Source organism: Sebastes fasciatus, chromosome 1, assembly GCF_043250625.1.
Source record: "Sebastes fasciatus isolate fSebFas1 chromosome 1, fSebFas1.pri, whole genome shotgun sequence".
Taxonomy (NCBI): Eukaryota; Metazoa; Chordata; class Actinopteri; order Perciformes; family Sebastidae; genus Sebastes; species Sebastes fasciatus.
Genome location: NC_133795.1, coordinates 17,610,693 through 17,632,139, shown reverse-complemented (window position 1 = coordinate 17,632,139; position 21,447 = coordinate 17,610,693). Strand labels below are relative to the sequence as shown.

The 21,447-nt window shown below is 40.3% G+C and overlaps 1 protein-coding gene across 1 annotated transcript in view; it reads right to left on the bottom strand.

Annotated features, from left to right (window-relative positions):
• tex264a (testis expressed 264, ER-phagy receptor a) overlaps window positions 1–19,726 on the bottom strand; it is an 82,831-nt gene extending 63,105 nt beyond the window's left edge. Inside the window, exons 1-2 of the mRNA XM_074634388.1 lie at window positions 19,269–19,726; window positions 3,880–4,101 (exon numbers count right to left, since the gene is read on the bottom strand). Coding sequence (XP_074490489.1) covers window positions 3,880–4,101; window positions 19,269–19,526 — 480 coding nt within the window. The 5' untranslated portion in view covers window positions 19,527–19,726. The remainder of the gene's footprint in view (window positions 1–3,879; window positions 4,102–19,268) is intronic.
• Window positions 19,727–21,447: the final 1,721 nt, after the last annotated feature.

Sequence of the window (21,447 nt, the reverse complement as noted above, 5' to 3'; positions counted from 1 at the left end):
GAATCACACCATTATACACAATGGTGAGATTTGTGCCTGATCAGAAGTGTATTCTATTAGTTTTGGTTTTCCATCTCCGATGAAGAGCAGCCACTTCTCAAGCCTAAGGGCCCTATTTTAACCATTATATGCTATTTTAGAATATAATTATTAAATCTTGTTTATAATAAAGTCATTTTTGATAAATTTTGAGGTAAATTTTGGGGTAATTTGGCAGTAATTCCAAAGAAATTTCAAATAGGTTACTTGCTAATTATCAGCCAATTACCATGAAATTTGCAGACCTGTAAAATGAAGTGTTACCAAAATTGTTTTGTCTTGTGTAGCATAAAGGGATTATCCTGGCCAAAATAATTGCGATTCACGATATTATCCCGATATGATTATGCTTAAAACTAAAACTGGCACTACAACATACTGGAATCACTTCACTTTAAATTTTGTTAAGAAACAAATATTTGTAATGCAACACAGACAGGACTCGCATCCTTTTTTATTGAATCTTGTAAAGGACAAATAAAGGATGAATAAAATGTAAAAAAAAAAAAAAAAAGCAACATTATATGAGACTGTTCTTTCTGATAATTCCTGTTGACCTATTTTTTATTTATTTTTTTAAATCAGGCTCTATATTTCACTTCTCTACCATGATAGCGAGCTAGACAGCTCTGTCAATTCACTCTAGACGATATTCACGATTATCCCGATAATGGAAATTCACCACGATCAACTTATTGTGAGTTTTTTATCGCTATCCATGATAAAATCCTTTATCATCCCACCTAGTCCCAACCTTCTCGTCACCCTTGTTTTAAACTGCAGCAGCTGAAAAGCACTGATAAACCCACACTGTGTAATACCTGCCCAGCGCCAAACGACCCGCTGTTATTAACTAGCTGATGAACATAGTGGAGTATGTAGCAGCCGGGTATTTCCCTCAGGAGTTGGTGAAAACCAAAGCAGGGCTAAAAGAAAATGAGTATTGGACTAAAATTTGCCAAGAGGCCAAAAACTTAAAAAAATTAATGCTAATGTTGCTCTGTGTCTGCTAGATGTGTCAGCAACTGTTTGCCAACACATTAGGCTTACCGCGGTAGTCTGCGTTCCAGGTGTTACACGGTATTACTGATTACATTACCTTCCCACCACCCCCACCATCGTTTTGCTTTTTTGAAATAGAAATAAAACCCCTCTAGTTAATTTCCGTGTATCAGCGCCGTGTTATCAACACATAGTCAGCCGAGGGACGCTACATGCAGAAAGTAAAAGTGTCTGCTCCGTACAGAGTTGCAGGAGACAGATATCACACACGGGACGACAGAGGGTCAACAGAAAGACGATGGCCGAGGATTTGGTGTCAAAGCAAAAGCGCCAATTTGCCAATATTTCAGATTTAAATGCAAAGCTATAAGGGGACCATAATGTTAATGAAGCAGGTGGCGCTAGGTGAAAACCCGCGGCGTTACAGAGAAAGCTTGACCGGCGAGGCCAGACACACAGCCATCCAACGTTAAAGATGGTAAGCGCTCTACATATATTGAGCGTCATCTTTTCTTGTAAGTTGTACAAAGCTACGTCACGAGTGTCCCCCTGCTTTCAGAGTCCCTCATACTACAAACCTACTCAATTAATCATACATACAGTATATAGGCACTCATTTCTAGCGCATTCACATACCACCCTCCAACCAAGCCTCTCTAAAGCATGCTCCATTATTCATTTGCCTCGCTGTAGCTGCTATGCATAGTGCACTCGCCACTCCACAACTCAAACTGGATGTTAGTGTGTTATTAGCCCATCAGCTGCACAGGAGCAGCTCCTTACCGACCTGTCATAGCACTCAGGTCAACTGATGGACTGTGACAAGCTCTTCCTCTTCTGCCTCATGGCGGACAAGTGTGAGAGAGTAAAAACTGATGCGTTCCCTACAATGACATCAGCTAGCCTGACTGACAGCTCTGCTGCATGCTCACAAAAGATGCACACCAACGCTGGGCATGATTATGTAACAGCACTGGTGCCTAAAGGGGAATACTACTAAATTTTAACACGGAGGGATGCTATTTCTATGCCTTGAGATCGTTTAGTCTGTGTCAGTGCACACATGTTAGAGTTTGTCCTGCCCTCTGATGTCGGGTGTTACAGCGTGCCGCAGAGACCAAACTGCAAAAAAGATGAGATGGCTGGTAAATAATGATAAGTTGACTAGACAGTGGTTCTTTGAGGATTATAATTGGTAGGTCAGGACTGATACCACTACAACAATATAAATGTGTAAAATTGTAGTGTAAAAACACATCACCCCCTTTTTGTAGCATCAAAATAACTCATTACAACCAAACTCATCAGAAAAATGAACACTTGAACATACATCAGCGTGATAAGAACTACCTAAAATGACAGAAACCATCTTTGTGAAAAATTTATTTGACGTGTACTTTTTGACGTTTTAGATTATGCGCTATACTGCAGCCAGCCACCAGGGGGCGATCGAGATGTTTTGGCTTCACTTTTGGGGAGCTGTCATGTGGTCCAACTTTATAATACAGTCTATGGAGGAGACACATGGCACACTGCAGTATATGGAGACTTAGCCAATCCAAATTGGGAGGCAAAAGACGCTGGCGCTGATGTTCATTTTCGAGCTCATCCCACATTATATGTTGTGCAGTTATTGTGTTTTTTGAACAAATGAATTTAATCAAGAAAACTCTGGGACAAGGCCAGTATGAAAGTCAACAATACAATCAACTGAGACCTTTCAGAAATGGTCTGCCTGCGACACACAGGCTATCTTTAGCATGGCTTTGATAAGCTGACAGAGCCGGATACTGCCAATGAACAATGCCACTGGCGGCATCCTTGCCCCCTTTACTTTCCTGTGTTCGACACAACACAGCAACAGAAGGAGGACTCGACGCAGCGCAGTAAAGCATGAGGCCTACACCTGTGGCACAACAGCACCAACGCATGCTAATGATTCATTGGGTCTGTGCAGGCAATTCAAACACTGCAGTTTGCTGATAAAATACAAAAAAAGGTGCACAGAATTAGAGACGAATGCCAATGAATTTCAGCACTCAAATGTGACCCCTTTTGCCATCGAACAGATTTGTGTGAACACAACGTCTCTGACTATCATGAATACGAGAAAGAAAAGTTCCACTCACAAAAGGTAAATATGAGAAAAATCTATACATGCTGGTACATTTTCTGACTAAGAAGTGGGTCCTTTTTACCTCCTGTGAAAAGACAGACGCTTACATAAACAGATGGACAGATGTGCGAGCACGCACGTGCATGCGCTCAAAAACCAGCACACATGGAGCATTATTCATGCAGTGGGATGCCCCAAAACGAATCCATGTGTGTAAATGTCATCAGTAAATGTCAATAGCTTTTTGAGGCCTGTCCTGAGGACATGGAGCCCAGCATATGGGCCGCGGGACTCAGACGTACCTTCATTTCCTACTACTTCATCTATTCTTAATCTACTTTAAAGACCTCATCTGCTCATGTGATGAATTAAACAACACGTGAGTGGGGGTCTTTTGACAAGCAGGAAGCAGAAAAGAGGACAGATGATGATTTCTATCCACTGCAACCAAAGGAAGAGAGAAGAAGAAAACTCCTGTCTTACTTTTTCATATGATGGCATAGCCTTGTCTATGCGGAAGGTTACAAAACAATTGTAGAGCGAAACAGTCTACTAACAAGTTGAGACATGCACACTGTTTAAACCTTTACTTTTTTGATAAGAGCAGGGATAAATCCTGAATAACTAACTGCAGATAATATGTGGCTAAAAGAGTGTCAGGGTGACTCCATCGATTACAGGTATATCCACATTGTGCAAACATATTCTCATATTGTCCGTACCTCGATGTAGGAAGCGAGCCTGGGGTAGACCCTGTAAGGTCCCAGCACGTGCGACAGAGGCGTGGTGCAGGTGAAGCTGGTGGTCACGGCGTGGCTCACTTCGGGCATAGAAAACAGCTTGAAGCCATACTTCTCGTACATCTTCTGCAGTTCTTCGTCCGGCTTCTCTTCGCCCTCACACAGGACACTGCCCACCACGTAGCGACATTTCTCTGCTGGCCTCTGAGGGGACAGAGAGAGGATATATATGAACCATCTAAAAATCCACTTCAAATCCTTCAGTGAGTCACCTCACATCGGTAGAAACTTTTTATTTAACGCCCTCTGTTGGAAGAACAAAATTACATTTTTCATGTAGTTCTACTGTATTATACTGTAGCACATTTCTGTTGGATTCAAGATAGATATATTGATCTATAACATATATCACAATTTATTAAATTTTAGTTTCTTATGCACAAGGAAATGCACTTTGTTAAGTAGGCCACATTAAAAACAAAACGCTGTAAATAAGCCAATCAGAGACTGCTGCACCCAACTTTATTTTCATAATAGTGGTCCATATAGTAGACAGTGGGATAAAAATACAGTGAAGCGAAGCAACATCACAGAAGACACCGCTGTCATGAAGCGGAGTATATAATATTGCTTGACGTAACACTGGTGTGATATTGTAATATCAATATAATACTGATATTATGGCATGAGGCTATTTATTTATTCATTTATCATCTTGGTTTTGGTTATTGTATCATTGTGACATGTGACATGTAAGGGATAATGAGTCGCGTCAGGGTGCCGCATCGCCCTGTTGGGGTTTATTTCACAACAATGACCAACTCGCTGTACACTATCCCGTTTATTACATGGCTACTTATTTAAGAAATCAATAATTTTACACAAAAATGGTCCTCCAGAGTCCAAGAACTGCGTCCATAGCAACGGTCTGTTATACATCGCAACGATCTGTTATAAAAAAATAACAGACTGCCGTAATTGACCAATCAGAATAAAGTATTCAACAAAGCCGCGTAATAAAGATCGATGGTGAGACCGTATTACAGTGAGTTGATAATTTTTGCATTTTCTATCCTAAATTTGTTTGCAAAAAAATGACCAAAAACTACGACACAAAAATAACTGAACCCTGCATTTGAATAAGGGAGCATGCACAGACCACCAGTTTGTTCTTACCAATGTGTCATTAGTTTATAACACATCATTATTAATAACAATAGGTCTTTAAAGCAAACAGGGAGGCTCAGAAAGAGGGAGTGCTTGGCAGGATGTAACCTGTGCGTCACTGATGCGGTTAATGCTGCACATGTGTGGAAGCAAAAATAGAAGTTTTTTGATTTAAACTTGTGGGGACATTGCACCTTCATATCAGTTTTAAGTGTCACTGGACAGAGGGGCTGCCAGCTCTGGTAAACATCCCACTCCAGATATCCAACAGCCAGGGCACATATGAGGCAATAAACAACAATAAATTGGGTCTGTGCTGCAAAGCATATTAGACGGTGACTTATTTTTTACACCATGTAAAACTAAAACAATATTTAAAAATATAACAAACAATAACGATTAATATTTAAGATTTTGCATTTTACTGTAGGCCGATGCCACACATGAAGATTATAAGATAGCAGTGTTGTTTTGACCGGCTCTTAAGACTTTCAGCAGTTTGGTCAAATTGGTGTGTATTCTTGCCCTGCTTTTAGTACTATAGTCGTCGTTGTTTTTAAATACCTGATGACTGTAAATTTAGAGTGTATGGACCCAGTAGAAAAGGTGAAATGCTGCCCCCTATTTGTTTGGAGCAGGTGGCCACATCTTACACATTGCACCTTTAATGTGCCCACATATCTGCCTGCAGATGCGAGAGAGACTGAATCACAATCACTGAGCGAATTGTCAGTCAGACGATGATCTGGCAGATTCTCCCACTCACATATGTTTGCAGACAGTTTGCTGTCGGTCCGTAGAGCTTCAGATGGAGAGTGGGAGCTATTGTTAAAAGGACTCTGCTTTTCAAGATGTTTTTGTGAATTTACTAAAAAACATCACATAGGTACATTGTACATTCCTGCCCACCATTTTCTAGATCTAGCCACAAAATCTTTGATGTCTAAGAACATGTTTCATAACTTCCAGGCAGACGTGGGTAAAATAAATTGTAATCATACATTTAGACATGAAAACTGCCAATAATAATGATGCTGTAAGAAATCATGCACAGATTATATGCAGAAAAAAAGAAAATAATATATTAGGCCAGTATGAAAATCAACTTTGAGAGACACATATGAGTAATGTCATGTTGACACAACCAAAAGCAAACATAATCTTCACTGCGACAGAGCCAATTCGAGCAAGTTTTGTCTCTGCAAGTTGATTTTTATATCACTCTTAGAATTGGGAACCAGTGGCGAGGATTAACAACGCCAAAACAAAGTAAATACAGTAAATGTGATCTGTACTACATGGGATAAAACATACAAAAACCCTGGTATGGTCGTTTAAGACATGCTGCTGGTTTCTGCTGTGTGACAGTGGCCGTCTGTGAAGGGCTGGCACTGAGGGGGCACAGATGGGAGTCAGCAACACTCATTTTCATGTCCCTGGCGTCCTCGCACAATTATCACATCTAACCGCCACAACCTTCTCTTCTTTTCCTTCTCATTTCTCACATTCGGGGTTATTTTTGACCGCATTGTGCTGCTGCTGCTGCTGCTGCTGCTGCTACTACACTGCACTCTTCCCACTGTCCTACTTTGTTCATACAGCAGCTTTTGTGCCGTAATTCAGCGTGGTTGGCTGCCGGTGAGACTCCACCGACTGAGATAAATCTATTTGATCACCCCAACCGAACCCTCGGTGCCTCTTAATGTCTGTATCATGTGGGTAATAATAATGACTGACAGTGCCTGGTGAGCATGAGCAGAGCATGAGCAGATAATCTTTACTGTCACCTGACAGAGACCCTTACCACCATGTTCAACAGTGAGTCAGAGAACACAGATCACCTGCTTTTGACAGGGAATTATTCATTGAAGGCAGCATGAGCTACACTTGATCTATTTACAACGAAGCAATGAGTCATAGCAAATACGGGCAGTCAGAATGGCTGCGTTAGCATTGTCGGAGTCAGTCATTACAGCCATGTGACAATGAAGACAAATCTAGTATAAGGCTTAGTAGCATATATTGAAGAAATGACATTAAAAAAAAATCATAATAGTGGAGTGAACATTTTGACAAAGATGGCATCTATTTTGACACAATCATTATTGATATGAAAGCAGAAATCTGCTGCGCTACAGACGTCTCTTTCCCAATGTAAGTGTATGGGGAAAAGTCTTTTTGGGCCCAATGGTATAATTTGACGGACACGGAAGTTGTAATTCCACCAATTGGCCACTACGAAAATTGTGATCAACGGGTATTGCTAACAATGGCTCACCTGGCTGGAGCAAACTCCATTAAGTTTTCCGACTTGTACTGGAACGCGGCCAACTCGGGTGTGACATCAGTCCCAGCCCCGACTTCCAATTTCCGAGGTAAATGGAACGTAGCAGTAGTACAGCCTCACAAATCTTGCTCTGACATCTATATTCATCATGATATGTCAAATGTTTGCAAATCCACATACATATACAGTATATTGAAAAAAAACGGGTAAAACGTGCACTTGAATAAATTGAATGAAAATTGTTCATCACAAGTAGCTTGAAATCATTAATAACACAATATGATCATATCATTACATTAATAGTGAATTATCACCCGGTGCTATATACCATATTAATATAATTGTTCATGACCTTTGTTCCTTAGCCTCTTTTTTTTTTTAAACAATTGAATTGTATTATAATGTTCTCATCTAAATGGATTTATGTGCAGGGGTCGGTCTGCATCGCCCTCTTTCCTTTAGGAACACATTAAATGTATGGGCTGTCAGCCAGCCTCCTGTACAGAGCTGCTCCTTGTCAACACTGGTGGTCTATGATAAGACGCAACAATAACCATTCAAACACAGAGCGAGAGGATAACAACGGTCCTCCCACGGCCTAGCTCCGGTATCTTATCTCGCCATCTCTCATGCTCTCCGCACTGATAGACTACAGTGTGTTAGCCAAACCAGTAGTTCACTAATGATATCATTCAGGGCTCTAGCTATCATTCACATCCCACACAGTGGCACAGAACAAACAGCAGCCCTGACTGCATCTCATCTCTGCTTCTTCCGTCCAGATAACACACCACGGAGACTGCAGGCAATTAGGAAAGAGAGGAACACCACTCCATGTACTTGACTTGTATTGTCTTCCCCATCAAAGTTGTTTTGCTTGTGTCTAAAATTCTAACACCACAAAAGGTAGAAATTCTCAGACACTGTCCACGCTGGGCAGCGGTGGCACTCTAAAAGCCGGCTGCTACCAGAGTTGTATTTTGGAAGGCAGCGTGTGATTCCATTTCCCGCAGGTAGCCGAGCAAAGCCGACTGCGGCTTTTGATTGACCTGGGTGAGAAGCGGAGAGTCAGATAATGGGGAGACTGGGGAGGTTTTTTCCTCTGTAACTGAACACTGGTATTATGTTTCTGTACCAAGCTGCAGAAAACAAATTCAGTTAACAGTGACTTGTAAAATCCACTGAATTGAAGCTATCTGCAAGATTTACACAAATGTTTAATTTCCTCTGAGTATGTCTCTGCTGATTTCATGTACAGCAACAAACATTAATTTCTTATATTTCCCTATGCTAAGCGAGCTCGTTAAATCGAGTAAGAAAAAAGACATATACAGCCAACTTTTGCAGAGCTCATGGCCCACGGGACTCTATGATGGCTCACAAATGGTGCCAATCCCATCTCTACCGGATTCCCTTAAGCCAGGTCTCCAGGGACCTGTTGGGAAAGAAAGTAATTTCAAAAGCAATTCTTTGCTTGAGGCTACAAGGGCCTTTTCTTGATGGATGAGGGCACTCCAACAATAAAAAGGCATGGCTGACAGAGGTAATTCTTTATTAGCAGACACGTAATGAGGATTTACTCTCTTCATCTCTCCTCCTCTAAGCCCTGCATGTCTTCCCTCCTGGCTATCACCACTCGGGATGCATTTGTTGGAGTTGGGAGTGCCGGTCCCGATTACAAATGGTCATTTCTGAAGTGTTAGCAGCAGGTTGGGGAGGAGAGGGACAAACAAGGCAAGCAGCCAACGCTCTGCGTTTACTGTAAAGACAGGATCATAATGAGCATAGCGTACTCCGCCTGACCGAGGACCATCTCCACGCTCATTAAAACACAACTGCCAAGTCACTGATCAACAAAATTTGCAGCCAAATTAGCATAGTGGGAGCGATTAACATTGAAAGACCATAACATCAGCTCCCTCTTTAAACGCACCGTATAAACTACGGGAAGGCAACAGCACTGCAGTGAGGGAGGAGAAAAGACCTTCAAATGAATAAATACATTTCTCTTAGTTCATTTTGCATGCTGCCTTTTAGTTATGCAATTCAACAACTAAAAAGCGTCACTGAAATTAAAAAAATGTGGGCAAACATCACATTTTGCCCTTCATGCTCTTGTTGGCAAACTGGGTTAACCATTACGCCAGAATGGAGTTAAGAGGCTGGGATTGTACGAGGGTCCTTCACTGCACTGCAGTTAATATTTCTGCAATCTTGGAGCCTCTCTGGACTTCTTCTGGCCGTCTTCACATCGACGTCTGCATTGAAGCGCGTCAAGCAGCGAATGCAGCATCCATAAAGAACACATCAAGTTTGCGAAGAGCGCATAATGACCCAAAACATTTCACCCAACGGTCCAAACGCATCTGATAAATGTATCACACAAACAACACACACATCACTGCCTTTGCTGGAGAGCCGTCTCTTTCTGTTCAGCAGCTCGCAGGATCATTTTCTTTCTATATCTGGAGCAGAGAGACAGATGGTGTTTAGGCCACTTCCGTGAACAAGCAAAGAACCGGACACATGTGGAGCAAGAAGAGCAGAGGACTACGGGATAAGCAATCTCTCAACAAGAGCCGTCTTTTGCTTCAGTGTGTCAGAGTGATAACCCGTCTCAGCTGATTGGAAGCCGTTCGCCCCCCCCACCGGCAGACGAAGCAGCGGAGACGAAGTCACCGGGAGGGAAATTGAAACTAATAGGTCTGCACAGCACTGGGACCACAGGTGATGGGCTGTTTGCAGCTGAATTAATGGAGCAGCAATTGCAGTGAAGCAATTATGCTTTTACCCAAACAATTGCAGTTAAAGCAAACTGATTTAGCAAGGGAACAGTGAGGGTCATTTTACAGTTTGGGGACAAAGAAAAACCAACCATCACATTGATAAGTAGGGTTAGGGGAAAAAATCATTATAGCAGAGTATCACTTTATTTTGCGTGGCAATATTATATCAATACGGACGTCAAGTATTGATCTTTTATTATATTAACTATTCACTTCTTAACAATCTGCCAATCCGCTGCTACAGGAATGAGTCCTAAAATCCGGAAATGAGTTCGCATTTTAGTACTTCCGGTTCCCTCGTCTGGGAGTCAATGTGTTTTTTGAATGGGTTTTTAGTTAGATGCATGAAATAATGTCTGTGGTTAACACAAGCTGAGGAGATTTTAACGTTTTGTTCTACTATATAAAATATGTCAGTATAAATCCCAATTGTGAATTTTGAAGCTTTTTACGCGTCTTAAAAAAGGCAGTTGCTAACCAGTGGCTAAATGAAACTACTAAACGTCATCGCGCCGACTCGTTCACCATTACAGCCTCGTTGTGTATACTCGCGCTCATGCGACCGTGGTGTAGTCCGTTCATAGCGTAACGTTAGCTTTTTACTTCTGGCGATTGCATTCACACTTGATAAATCATAAAAAGTGGTGTTCATTTGTGATTAGATTATCTTGCTGAACAAAACGTGTAAGTATCATAAACGTTTGTCTGCCACAGAGTTTATTTTCTGCAATAATCCAAAACTCAATTGAAAAATCCCATTGGCTCTTTGTCGAGGGAACCAGGGCGATGCCAACTTCCTGGTTGGCCTACAAAAATATGTCATCCCTGGAGCGCTCTATTGTGTCTTTCAGAGGTTGTAGGACTCAGCCTTAAAGCTAGAGTGAAGATACTGGTATATGAAACTAGAAAACCCAATTTGTACCAACCATGTCATGTTAGCTTGTTGGGAAGAACACTAAACATCACATCATCAAAAACTGGCATGGCCATTTTCAAAGGGGTGACCTCTGATCTCAAGATATGTGAATGAAAACTCTGAGACAGATGTTGATAAACATCATACAACATAATTTGCAGACCTGAAAAGGTAATAAATCGCAATATATCTTATCGCAATACAAAAATTGCAATAAGATCGTGTTGTGACTTAAGTATTGTGATAATATCGTATCGTGGGGCTTCTGGTGATTCCCACCTCTACTGATAAGCCACTTGAATGTGTCGCTGCTTGTTATGATTGTGAAAATAAAATGAAGACTTCTTCACAACATCAATATGTCCTCGTTTGGAAGGGGGGGGGGGCCTCAAGCTCACAAATCAGATTATATATCCACTGCAGTGATGAGGCGTGGGCCCCAATGAGTCAGGAGCTAGTGGAAATCTTTTTTTTCGGTCTCTTTCTCTTTCAGCAAGTGCGGCTCTGTGCCTTTAGGCTGTGCTCAGACTTAGCTGGTAATTACACATGGCATCCTGGGAGTTCTGGCATGTATAATTACTGGCGTGGATAAGCAGCCTGCTGGAGGCAGGACTCAGCTTTTTCCTTCGCCACAGTCGTTGAGTTGGTTCACCAACTCCTTGGCCAGCTGGACGTAGTGTGGCACTCCTCCAGCCAGATGTCACAGAGCAGGGAGGTAATCTTCTCTAATAGGAGATATGAATGAATTCCTGCCTCCTCTGCATAACGCTTACTTCCTTCTCTACAAATGTTCGGCTCGCTTTCTCCACGTCCTTGCTCTCTGATAAATATTCGCCTGTGTAATCCAATATCCTGCGCATCATAACACGGGGTGAAAAGGCCAATACGTGTCACCGGATTGATGGCACGGAGGATTTAAAAGCATTCTTCACCATCTTGTGTCACTGACTAATCGTAGCATGTCAGCTTGTAAAGTAATGTCTTCCTTTCTACATGAAAACGGATCAAGATGGCATCCCTAAAAAAATACCCTCAACAGTTGTGTTACGGGATAAAAAGCAGTTCCACGTTTAATAGATTCTATCTGGATTTCTGCATTCTCGTTTTTGCAGCATCTCACTCAGTGTAGAGATGTCCATAAACATTAATGGGGTGTTTTACTATAGGGAGAGCCAGCATGTCCACACTCTTGCATAATATTGACTTGAGGACCTGTGGGACCAGACTTCAGAGTATCAGTGTATTTATATCTCATTTTATATCCACCTTTTAAAAGCGGCAACTCCTTGCCAGAAGCCCCCCTTTCATGTTGCTGGTGTTGACAGACAGACAAGCGGCAGTAAAATGCTAATAAATTTGACTGGGAGTGCAGCGATGCTCGCCGCTCTGATCTGAAATTCCGATTGATGAATTGGAGCACTGCGAGGCTCTCAAGGTGAGTCAGACTCCTACAAATTTATACCCCTCTTCCAAGGCAGCTCCACACCCAGCCTCATCTCTCACTGCCACTCCCATATACGTCTACACATGACATTTCATTTTCTCCTGCTTGTCATGGGGAGCCACGAGTGGGTTTGCTGCAGAAGCTGAAACAAAGTGGGAATTCAGTAGATCAGAGGATGAAGCAAACAGCAGCTCTAGTTCAGCCCCGCAACAAACACAACATGTTACCAGTGTGAGAGGCAGCTGCATTTGCTGTGTAGTTCTACCAAGTACGGATAGACGTCGATCATATCCACTACAGACAGCATAATGGTTAAATAAATGGTATATCCATATATTTGTTAGGGGTGTGAGAAAATATCGATACACAAGTATTGCGATATTATGTTTTGCGATATCGATTCTCCAAAACACTGCATCGATTTTTAATTAACCAATTAAAAAATCAGACGGCCCATTGACGGACTCGGACGCTATTCTGTCTTTCATAGGTTTTAGCGGGCTCAGTTTTAAAACTAGAGTGAAGGGGTGAAGGCATGAAACTAGAAAAACATAAGGAATCCATCGGTACCAACCATGTCATACTTGCATGTCATGAAGCAGGCTAGATTACGCTCCAAAGTTACGCTAAATTTTGGCGAGGAAAAACTGGCATGGCCATTTTCAAAGGGGTCCCTTGACCTCTGACCTCAAGATATGTGAATAAAAATTGGGTTTTATGGGTACCCACGAGTCTCCCCTTTACAGACATGTCCACTTTATGATAATCACATGCAGTTTGGGGCAAAGACCATGCAGCTTTTGCATGCAGTATAAATGTGTTATTTTCACCTATTCTAAAATGATGTATTTTAATATTTCTGCATACTGGGGTCCATAAACAGTCTTAGGATTACATAAATTGGGTATCCCTGTAAAGCTGAGACGCTTGTGGATCCAATGAGTCCAATTGTATTCATGTGTAACGATGTTAGTCCCCATAGTAGCCAGTTCACTTGACTTTTTTTAATCAGATTTGATGTGTCTTTATACTATGACAGTTTTCCTAAAATTAGATTTAAAAAAAAAATATATATATATATATATATATATATATATATATATAACACCTTGCTTACAGTATCGCAATATATTGAATTGTTACCCCTGTATCATGATACGCATCATATCACCAGATTCTTGCCAATACACAGCCCTAATATTTATACTACCTACTAATTCTATCCAGACAATGAAATTACATTTATCTTGGAGTTCTTTATTCCCTGGTGTTTTTTGTTCATGAAACACACGCTGGCCTCTGAGCACTCACTGCTGTCCACTAATGAATTTTGCTCCGGAGAGTCCTTGCAGACAGGCGAGCAGCCCGCCTGTGGATTTTTTTTTACTCCTTGCTATTCTACAACATAACAAAGGGCTACAACCCAGGAATTCAATCAGTTAGTTTGTCCTTTATCCAGACCGGGATTTATTCAATACTTGTGTCAGAGCCCCATTACCGCAGAGCCCGAGGCAACCTCTGCCTTGAATGGTTAGGTGAGTTTAAAGTGTGACCCAGTGTTGTGGGTCGCTGTCCAGATGACTGACCCCCTGTGAGCCAAACTGCTAAACTGTTCAATCCTTCAGGCGTTTGTGATAATAAGTTATGACAATTACAAGCATACATGCAAAACACACACATGCATGACATGATTAAGAGCTTAACTGAATGAGGCGACGACCTGCCTTTACCGGTGCAGACCAGTGAAATCAAAAAGTCCTCTCTGTCCAGAGAGATGTCTGACTTCCCAAACATACAGTAGATTTAGCCACCAGACCAGAAGCCTGCTCTTTCCACATCCAGTGATTAATTTGATCCGTTGTTGTTGTTGCTGCAGTTAGGTCTGACTGATTGTCCTCAGGAAACAGAGTCCTACTGGCTTTCACTGTAGTCATTAAACAGGGATTATATCACAACTAAAAATGCAATGTGAATGCAAATGACTGCAATTTGTTGAAAACAAGAAATACTAGAAGTGTCTCAGTAGCCAATTAATACACAGCCACTTGTGTAGGTTTGAAATATTCTATTCTGATATGATGAAATCCATTTTTGACTGAATTAATTATAAGACACTGAGTCCCACTACTTTTAATGTCATGGTAATAAATTACGTATAAAGATCAATGTGATTTGCAGGATGAGCCTACCTCCCACACAACTCAATTTCAATGCCAACACTGCCATCTAGTGGCTGTAGTGAGCATTAATGATACAGGCTTATAATGCTTAGTACAGGGTGGAGGCTGTTGTACTGAGTCCATCATTATCTGTAACTGATCCTATTCAGGGTCGCAGGGTCACACATAGCTGACAAACATTCATGCTCACATTCACACGGGCAATTTAGAATCAACGATTAACCTAACATCGTTTATGGACTGTGGGAGGATGGTAAATGGTAAATAGACTTGCATTTAATATAGCGCTTTTCTAGTCTTCCGACCACTACAAACCACACTACATGTCAGCATTCACACATTCACGCACTGATGGCAGAGGCTGCTAAACTCCAACTTTGCCCATCAGGATCTAATCTAAATACTCATTCACACACTGATGGCTAAGCCTTCGGGAGAATTTGGGGTTAAGTGCCTTGCTCAAGGACACGTCGACATGTGACCTGGAGCAGCCGGGGATCGAACCACCGACCTTCCGATTGGAGGATAACCTGCTCTACCCTCTGAGCCACAGCCCCCCAGGACGAAGCCGGAGAAAATCCACGCCAACACGGGGAGAACATGGAAACTCCAAACTCCACACAGAAGGGCCCCAAGCTGGCCAGCGGGTTCGAACCCGGATCCCTCTTGTTGAGATGTGTCAGCTACACCACTGTGTAGTAGTAGTAGCCCCAGTAGTACTGAGTATACTCACTTACTATCAATATTTTATGATTAAACACTCAAAGGCAACCAACGTAGATGTAGCTCAAAAACTCTTGTCATTGACTTAATGGAGAAATGTCACAACAGTTTTAGTGGTTTATGAATACTTCCCTGTATTCATAAACATTTATAGAACCGGATGCAGAAGCCACTTTGAGTGTTAAGGTCAAGTCTAAACACAGCAAAATGGCAAAGTGTAGCAACAAGAGTCTTCACTCTTTAATTAGTGCATTACAGTTCTGGACTGAGTCACATAAAAAACAAGTATTATTAACATTTACCACAAATTCCATCTCAGCCAAAGTTCAGCCAAATGGCATCTCTCACATTTTGAGTTTGCTGGTGTGGCTGGTGGTGAGTTATCAGACTCTTGGCCTTTGTAAACAAAGAAGGTCAACAAATTCTCATGTCACAGGACAAACATTGAAAGCAGCAAACAGATTTGCAGCTTTCAGTGATAAAGGGCCAGTAAATCATTTAGAGCTTACTGTAAGCTTGTATCCCCCCACTCTTTGTTTTAATTTACTATTACATGTAGACATGTTTTACTATGAGACTGACTGGGGCTTTATTCTCTGAATCAGTAGACAAAGCTTTTCTGACGTCAAAGTTTGGAGCTCGGGCTACTAAACTTTGAATTAGTTAAGTTAATGACACTATTTTGATGCTTAATATATTTCTGTGATGTCTAATCTATCTCCATATATCAAAGTCCATACATCTTCAGAGTATCTCAAAATAGACACAGACCTCTCCGCCCTGCAGAGACTTTTGGATATCCTAAAAATGGCCCGTTATGATCCAGACTCTCCATAAACTCAGCAGAAACGTTTAAAAAAAGCTCCTCAATGAGCCTCCTGCCACAACTTTCCACTGGCATGACTCACAGTCAGGGTTTCCACTAAAAGCCTTTACTTAAAGAAGGATGGCAGCCAGGCTACAGAGAAACTGTCAGGGGTAAGCAGAAAGACAAACACAAAGTGCTGCAGTGTGCCAAACTCCACAAAGGATAAGAAGGAACCAGAAACCAGAAAACACAATTGACTTAATACTACTAACTAGCCGTAGTCTATGTATGCACCTTGTCAACTACTCAGACGGAGTTACTGTGCAGTTACTGTTTGTCAGATGGCTTAACTCACCCGACCACAACAGACTCAAATGTCAGCAGAACGGACACAATATAAGATGAGCTAAGAGTTAATCAAAAAGCAAACCACACTTTACAGTTAATTTAGTTGTTTAGTCATGGATTAAGCTATAAAACAGGATATATTCTGCCTCTTTGTGAAAATGTATCATGTGTGTACTCTGCCCTCATCAGCTGGGAACTCAATAAACATTCCCGTCTAACAAGCAGCTGTTGTCAAGACATCTCTTGTTGACTAAAAACACAACTCGTGATGAACAACTGCAGATCTCAGCTGAGGAATGACCCATTATGAGATTTGGTTTGGGTTTTTGGATTAGGATCAGAAAGACGAAGGGAGATTCATTGTTTCTCTTGCATCTGAATAGTGACTGTAATGTCATAACCGTTTAGACTGGACCAAAAGGTGTACACGCAGTCATGTATCAGCTGTCTTCGGACACGTGGCTGTGTTTGCCCTTCTAGTTTGCAGACTGGTTACTCTTTGAGTCAGAGGCATACAAATGCAGAAACACCCTGAAGCCACAGATGAGAGAGGAAAAAGTATCAACAGTGCAACGTGGCATTGAACAGCTGACTGGTTTCATCATCCAGGCTCAGTTCCTTCAAAAGGCCGCTTGTGCATTTAACCCCTTGAGCCATGCATGCTGAATTAAAGTGAATCACATCCTGTTATACGGCACATTGTAACACTTCCGTATCAAATCTCCAAGACCTTCAGACAGGACCATCAGCAGATAGACAACTTCATTAGAAACTCACTGAAATTATAAAACCTTATATACAACTTTTTTAGAGCTTAATGATAAATTGATTTATAGTTGATGGACAGAAAGTTAAAGAAAAACAATTTTGATAACCGTTTAGTCTATTTTAAAGCACAGATGCAAAACATCTGCTGGTTTCAGCTTCTCAAATGTGACGATGTGCTGCATGAAATATATATTTGGTTTTGGACTATTGGTTGACCTCTGTGAACTTGTGATGTTTTGGGGGTTTTTTTTACATTGTATAGCCCTGTTTACATTACACTTTCATATCCCCCTACACTTTAAGGCAGGACTGTTGCTGAGTAGTGTACTATAAATGATCACAACTCTTTGAAATTGTGAAAATCTAAGTTTTAAATATCAACCCTCTTTTTCTGTGACCTTTTATTTATTTTTATATACTTTATTTTTCCCTTTTTTTCAAGGCTGTTTTCATGTATGCAATCCACTGTTCGTAATTACATCAGTCTATAAACCAACTTTTAAGTAGATGAGCTTTACAGACAAACCCATCAAGTACACTAGAAAGAGAAAACAACCTCAACATTCAAAAACCAAAACAAAACCAAGAAAAGAAATAACAATAATAATAATGACAAGAAGAAAGAATAGAGTTAAAAAAAAACAAGAAAAAACAAAAAAAACACACATAACAAAAAACTGACAATAATAATACAAAAAACTTTCCGTGACCTTTTAGACTCTTGTTCTTAATATGCCTGTATATGTTATTAATATGTCCTTGTACAAAGTATTTCCTTTTATAATTGTAATGTAAATGTAATATAACTTATTATTTTAATGGAGCTTCCCAGCAAAAAGTCTTTCACACGTTTGTACCTGTATAACCGGCGTGACAATAAACATCTTGAATCTTGAATATATTTGGTTTTGGACTTTTGGTTGGACAAAAGAAGCAATTTAAAGATGCCAACTTGACTTCTGTGAACTTGTGATGTTTTTTTTGGTTGTTTTTTTTACATTTTATAGCCCTGTTTACATTACACTTTCATATCCCAAAAGACTTTAAGGCAGGCCTGTTGCTGAGTAGTGTACTATAAACAATCACAACTCTTAAAATTGTGAAAATATAAGTTTTAAATATCAACCTCTGACGATGTGCTGCTTCTCTTTGTCATTTATGACAGTACATGAAATATATATATTTGGTTTTGGATTATTGGTTGGACAAAAGAAGCAATTTAAAGATGCCAACTTGACTTCTGTGAACTTGTGATGTTTTTTTTTTTATTCTTTTTACAATTTAAAGCCCTGTTTACATTACCCTTTCATATGTTTAAATGTACATATCCTTGTGTTTAAATGTCCGATCCTTGTTTCTTGTCTTTTTCCTTTTTGTGATGTTGCAAATGGAGCTGCTGTGATGCAAAACAAATTTCAGACCTGTCTGACAATTAAGTATTATCGTATCGTATCGTATATCAAATCTCCAAGACCCCTCAGACAGCATTATCAGTAGATAGACAACCCCATTAGAAACTCACTGAAATTGTAAAACCTTATACAACTTTTTTTAGAGCAAAACAATAAGTTGATTAACAGTTGATGCAATTTAAAGATGCCCACTTGACCTCTGTGAACTTGTGATGTTTTTTTATAGCCCTGTTGCATTACACTTTCATATCTCCAAAGACTTTAAGGCAGGTCTATTGCTGAGTAGTGTACTATAAACAATCACACCTCTTAAAATTGTGAAAAGTTTTAAATATCAACTCTCTTTTTCTGTGACCTTTTAGACTCTTGCCAGGTCAAACAAAGCATATCTCACCCACCATGTAACATCTTATCAGGAAACAAAGTACAGTGGGTGTTATGGTTATGTCATGAGGTCAAGTGTAAACACAGATACCCTGCTGGCTGTGTGGTTGGACTAGAACAGAGTGTAACTGAGTCCTGGAGGTCTCACCTGTTTGGGGTCATCATAGAAGACCCCCACGGTGCTCAGCTTGGGCCCGATGCTGCAGGTCTCTGTGTAGGCTGCACCGCAGTCCTTGTAGGATCCCTCCTGGAACTTATAAGCAATGGTCACATTTCTGACAGGAGGTGGCCCAGTCTTTATGATCACATCACTCAGTAGTCCAGAGTACAGCAGGAAGCCAGCCACGGTCGCAAGCAAACACACCAGGAGCACGACTAAGAGGAGCACCAGGATTAAATCAGACATGGTTCTCTCTTCTCTTCTCTTCTTCTCTAAACGGTGCAGCTGCAGCCAAAACGCTAGTAGCAAAATGTGTTATTCTCCGGGTAATAACACACTGAGACTGTGGTCCAGCAGCTTCAAACGATAACACAACACAAAACTATTCCTAGACGGTGCAAAACGTGTGTTTCGCAGTCGCAATAAGCTGAAACGAAAGAGGAAACACTCGTTCAAGTTGACAGGAAACACAGTTTGTTTATGGTATTTCCCCAAACACTGAACATGCTTCCCGGATAGACCATTCTCATCCACAGAGAGGGGGGGTGGCGTGATTTTTTTTAATTTTTTTAAATGATTACTTTGCATGATTAATAACGAAGTCAAAATGTTTAATTTATTTAAAATAAAGTGAAATCGATAAATATGACTCCTCTTGATAAATATATGCCGTAGTTAGTGCGTACAGCAAACGCATTTATGACAGAGAACCCCCCCTTCTTTTCACTATCATGGTTCAACCCAAAGAGCTGTGCAGAATGATGATAGAGGCTGTAACAAAAAAGCAGTGATTTCACAATGAATGTGTGCAATATCTAGAAAGTTTTTAAGTGAAATTATTGTCATACTCTTGCGTGATCTCTTTTTTTTTTTAATTTTATGTTGGTTTTGTTTCATTTCTGTTGTCCTTTTATGTTTGGCACAGCTCTTTGTTTATGTTTTTGCTATGCTTCTTTTGTATGTAAATGTTTTTAATGTTTTCTGCTGTTACTATGTATACTGCCATTATGAAATGAAAAAAAATATAATAATAAAATTAAAAAATTAAAAAATAAAATGTTAAAAAAAAGCAGTGATTTTCTGGGTTTTTCATTCAAATGTTGTTCTTTCACTGATTCCCGTGCTCTATAAATGATGTGAGGGACTTACCTGAAGGATGTCGGTGCCATTAGACAGTTTTAAATGCTGCTTTTAGGGGACTATAAAGTCAAACACTGAAGGTTTTGTTCAACAAGCATTGCAAAAGTCCTGCTAATGTCAAGTTCTTTACTATGGAAATTAATTAAAGGTCCCATATTATTATAAAAAAAGGGGATTTTCGTGTTTGTTTATTATAAAGCAGGCCTAAGTCCTATATAAATACTGTGAAAGTATCGAAACACTCAATCCACAGGGAAATACACACACAGCCCGTATTCAGAAACTGCATTTAAAATAAGATGTCAGGATTTGTCTTCTCTGAGGTTGTCAAAATTAGATTTGCACATGTATAACTAAAATCATGATAGCACACTAACTGGATAATTTATACAAAAGTCTTTATTTAAATATATATGTATTTATTGCTACTTAGTGGGCCACATTCTGTCTAAACGTGGTACTTCTGCACAGTTGCAGATGAAGATCAGGATACACTAATATTATTAGTGTTTCTATTCTATTGTAGAATTAGCTTCTAGAGGTGGCTGAGTAAGATTGTTTACAACTAATGCGATCTAAACATTTCCAATAACTCCAGAGCGTTGTCCAAAGTCCAAAAAACTAAAGTTAATGGAAAAAGATAGATTGGATATTTTAATGACCTTACCAACCATCTGAGAGCACCTTACCTACTTAAAGGAAAAGTCCACTGTCAAATTGCAATTTAATATTATACAGCTCAGTTTTAAAGGTGCTATTGATAACATTGATAACATTCAGCCACTAGATGTTGCATTCTCCCTCCCTCGTTCCATTGCATTTACTTCACAACATGTCATTGTCAGGCACTTACAGTGAATCTTAGACATTTATCCATTTGTCCACACTAACCGACAACCCAGAGATACCACGTGATACCTACGTTATTATACTTTTGGCTCACAAGCCTTGTTAGAAGTGGGAACCAAACGTCAGATATCTTCCACAGAGATAAACAATACATTCATTTTTTTATTCAGCACCTTTC